A 4420-nucleotide genomic window follows, 5' to 3' on the forward strand; every position below is an offset into this window, starting at 1 on the left:
CTTTTACAGATTAGACGTCTCTGCTCCCAGTGTGGCCCATGCAGTGCTGGGCCCCCTGCTGAGTTAGAGCTCTAACTGTTAAATTCTGGTTGGGTTTGGTGATTTTCGAGATAAGCTCGTCTGGCAATACGGGAGCTACAATATCCCATAGTGAGACATCGAACGGAGTGTTACGAATGAGAACTATAGGTTACTTACGTAACCCCAGTTCTCAGAGTAACATGAAGTGAGATGTCTCACCAGACGGCCCTCCTTGCTATGGTGAAGTGAGAAGAGGTAAATTTTGAATGATGCATGCGGCGTAGCGCAAGCTACTTATAGGGGGTAGATTCCCTGACGCTGACGTCAAGATCACCAGCCAATCAGGATTGGCGTAATGAGATTGATGCTTCTGTTTGCTCCGCGATGAGGCGCATCCCATAGTGAGACATCTCACTTCATGTTACTCTGAGAACTGGGGTTACGTAAGTAACCTATAGTTTTCTTCTATGTTGGCAACCACTTTTGAGGATATATAAAATATGGATAGCCAAAACAGTATCCCAAAATATATATACAGTACATTACATTTCTGATTGTATAAGTGATATTTAGCGCTGCAACTATCAATTATATTATTTCCGATGATTCTTTTATTCTATTTTTTATTTTTTAAATCCAAGAAAATTGTGAAACAAGTCTGTCACTGTTCCTCAAAGTTCAAGGTGTCAATGTCAATTGAGAGGGGCCTTATTATACTTTTCGGGGGTTTCCCTTCCCCGTAGTGTGTTGTTTTTGTGCATGTAAATACTCTGCAAAGGCTAAAAAACCAAAGTTCCCTTAGTTTCTCTTTTGAAAATATTCACTTTATTATCTTACAAAAAGAGAAAAACTGGAATCTTTATAATAAAGGGGCTGAAAACAGTATTTTTCTGACATTTTTGTATGAAAATGTACTAATTGTTAACAAATTGTTGCAGCTTTAGTGGTATTTTAATACCGCTGTCAAAGCCAGAACTGGCACAAGACTACGCTACCTGTCGATGTATTTATTCGCTTGCATACAGTAATTTTTTTGAGAGAAAATGTTGAATAATTTTTTGGGGGATGTCGGGTTTTGTTGGGATGCTGTAATAAAGCTTTAATTTTTTTTTAAACAACTTCGAAAAGTTAGTGTTTGACACCCTGCAGATCGCCAGGTACGTTTAGTCTGCAGTGATTAATTCCACTTCCTGTTTCTAATGTTTTGTCAGCATGCCTTATGTAATAGGCATTATGCTATACTGTATGCTCCACTATTTTATAATGCATTAGAGAGGGATTAGATGGTGGTTAATGCATACACAATCCAGTGGTAGAAAAAGGCAAGATAACATTAGGATAGGCAATAGAGTAGTGCCAGTGTGGCTGCTGGAAGAACCAGACAGAACATCACCCTCAGGGACAGAGGCCGAGGGTTTTGACTTCACTGATGGATGAGATTTGTCTCAAAGGTCACCAGTATATTGTCCGATGCTGTTACACTGAGTCCAATTTATGGTAATGCCACAAAAACATCCACTGTTTTGCCACTCTCATCTCACCTAAAGAAATATCTCCATTGTCTTCTCCTCCACGACAGGTGTTCTACAAGCGGGCCGACATGGCCATTGGCTCGTTGACCATAAACGAAGAGCGCTCAGAGATTATAGACTTCTCAGTGCCATTTGTGGAGACGGGGATCAGTGTGATGGTGGCGCGAAGTAATGGGACTGTCTCACCATCTGCCTTTTTAGGTGAGAGACTCCTACTTGTCTGTGGTAATGAATACATATGTGGGTATGTATCTCTTTGCTTGAAACAGTCACGGTTTAACTCAACTTACTCTTTATAATTGTAATAATCAGTAATATGCATGTTTAATTTTTGAAATCTTTCATGACTGGTTATTTATTTTTATATTAAACTGTATTTGTATGTTTTTGTGTTTAATGTTTATTTTTTTACATTCCTTATATAATAAAATACATTATTAGGGTGCAGTGTAATCTACATTTCTGGCCAGGGTCAACAGATGAAAATTGGCCTTCTTGGCTCATTACAGTTGTTCAACTGATAGATTAATAATGTCACATTATGTACCCTCACAACATGAATACAATATGCATTACTAACTAATTAGTGTTATTGGACTTGTATTGGTGGGATGGAATTCAGCTGCTTGTAATTCCTATATGACAAATTGTATGATAGTTTGATGATAATAATTTGTCATTGTTTGCCAGTTTGCAACATATGAGCTTTGAAGGTGGAGTGTTTCTGTGAACTCTTTCTTCTGTCTGACTGTGTCCTATGTCCTCTTCCCCTAAAGAACCATACAGTCCAGCTGTGTGGGTGATGATGTTCGTCATGTGTCTCACTGTTGTGGCCATCACAGTCTTCATATTTGAATACTGCAGTCCAGTTGGATACAACCGCAGCCTGGTCACTGCTAAAGGTAAGTCTTCCCTCTCTGTTGTTGTTGAACTTGAACAGATTGACAGATTCAGATCAGCACAAACAGCCTTTATGCTGCAAATCAATCAGTGTGCCGAGTCTCTTTTTTCCTCTGCAAACTAAATTACATTTGCCATTTGTATGCACATGAAACAGAACCAAACATTAGATGGAGTATCTCCTTGCCACACCATTGTTTGTTTTTGAATTCACCTTTGTCATACTGCAGACGATATGGAATTATTTTTGTATGTGCTTGAATTAATTTATTTCAATATCGTCATCCCTGGAGTTCCACATATAAAGATCACAGATAGTAAAGTCTTGAAGGTTTTGAGGGAATTCGGAGAGTATGTGAAATCCAAGCCTCTTTACAGTGGCCACATATTGGATCAATGCCCGGCAAAAATTGACTCCGGTTTCATTTCGAAGCCATGTGGTCTATAAAGCTTCTTATAATGGATAAAGAAAGGCTAGGATAGGGACTAAACTCATGCCATGGCTTCTCACCTCCGTTTTATGTATTTTAGGACGTTTTGCGTCTGTTTTTATTTAGCTGTTTTTGTATTAAGACAAACAGGACCTACAGTATAAACATACACTAATGGAGAGGTGTCAGAGAGAAGGTGCTGTTATTGTTTCTGCGCCCGGGAGCAGTCTAGAGTTTGATGCCTTGCTCAATGGCAGGAGGTGAACTGGCACCTCTCCAGCTACCAGACAGCACTATGTATTTTCCGATCACAACTTCAAACAGGCAACCCTTAAGTTGCTAAACCAAGTCCTTACAGGCTGAGCTAGTTCAACCGCAGTAGCCCCCAACCTTAACTAATTTAGTTTTTTTAGTTGACTAAAGTTTTACACAAAGGCGGAAGTATAAAAACATTATAGGGACCATTCTGATCTTGACCATTGTAAATAGACGAGTGCATTTCCTCCAACATTGTTCACCATGTATAGACTGATACTGTCTACTCTACTTCATCCTGTTTAGATCCCGGAGGTCCCACCTTCACTATTGGGAAGTCTGTGTGGCTGCTGTGGGGAATCGTTTTCAACAACTCGGTCCCCATTGAGAATCCAAAGGGAACCACTAGTAAGATCATGGTCCTGGTTTGGGCCTTCTTCGCTGTCATCTTCCTGGCTTCCTACACAGCCAACCTGGCAGCCTTCATGATCCAGGAGCAATACATCGACACGGTCTCCGGACTCAGTGACAAAAAGGTACAGAGCTCTGTCATTGCCAATGACAGAGCTGTGCGTATGTGTGTGTTATCAGGCGTGATGTTGTGTTTGATCTACAGCTTAGGAAAAACACAAAGTGGTCTATTGTGGGTGTGTAAACAGTGTGAGATACAGCTATGAAAGGCAAAAATCCAGAAGTGTCAATGTCATGGCTATGACTTTTCCTTTCCCTGGAAAACATAAAAGGGTTCGTAGAGTAAGTGGTGAAATTGAATTACATCCCCGGGTTCTTTGTATGGGTTTTTTTGTAAAATTAAATGTATTACACAAGTGGATTTTCCGGGCAGACGGTTATTACAATTATTTGGTATTATCTTATGCATATTTGTCTCACCTGAGGATGTGTTTTATAAGAGTATTGACAAGTAAATCCATGTTAAACCTCCAGCATGAGAAATGGTTTCTAGAAACTTTGCTCACAGGCAACTGAAGGGAATAAAGAGGCATTTGAGGAAAAGAGCAAGCTGTCCATTGCTCATTACGATTCTGGCAGTCATTCTCTTCTCATTATACATTAACATCGCTGTGCAGACAAAGAAATAGAGCCATTTTGACAGTGATTCCATCGATTTTTTAACAGTATTCTGCATAGCAGCATGGAGGGGATACAGGGCTGTACTGCTGTTTGTCCAGCTGTGCAGCACCCTTCAGGTTGAGTAAATGTAAATGAAGTACAAGATGAAGCCACAGAGAATGACCTTGTATCAGAGAGGGGAGTGATGAG

At 40.0% G+C, this 4420-nt stretch overlaps 1 protein-coding gene across 1 annotated transcript; it reads left to right on the forward strand.

The window, feature by feature from the left end:
* Window positions 1–1600: 1600 nt before the first annotated feature.
* On the forward strand, window positions 1601–3675 carry LOC104959651 (glutamate receptor ionotropic, NMDA 2C-like; the record flags this gene model as incomplete). The annotated part of the gene is made up of 3 exons (XM_010787551.1): window positions 1601–1754; window positions 2330–2455; window positions 3446–3675. Coding segments are annotated over 3 exons (510 nt in total), but the record flags the coding sequence as incomplete, so codon positions are not given.
* Window positions 3676–4420: the final 745 nt, after the last annotated feature.

Source organism: Notothenia coriiceps, unplaced genomic scaffold (assembly GCF_000735185.1).
Source record: "Notothenia coriiceps isolate Sejong01 unplaced genomic scaffold, NC01 NC01_scaffold00030668, whole genome shotgun sequence".
In the NCBI taxonomy this organism is placed as follows: domain Eukaryota; kingdom Metazoa; phylum Chordata; class Actinopteri; order Perciformes; family Nototheniidae; genus Notothenia; species Notothenia coriiceps.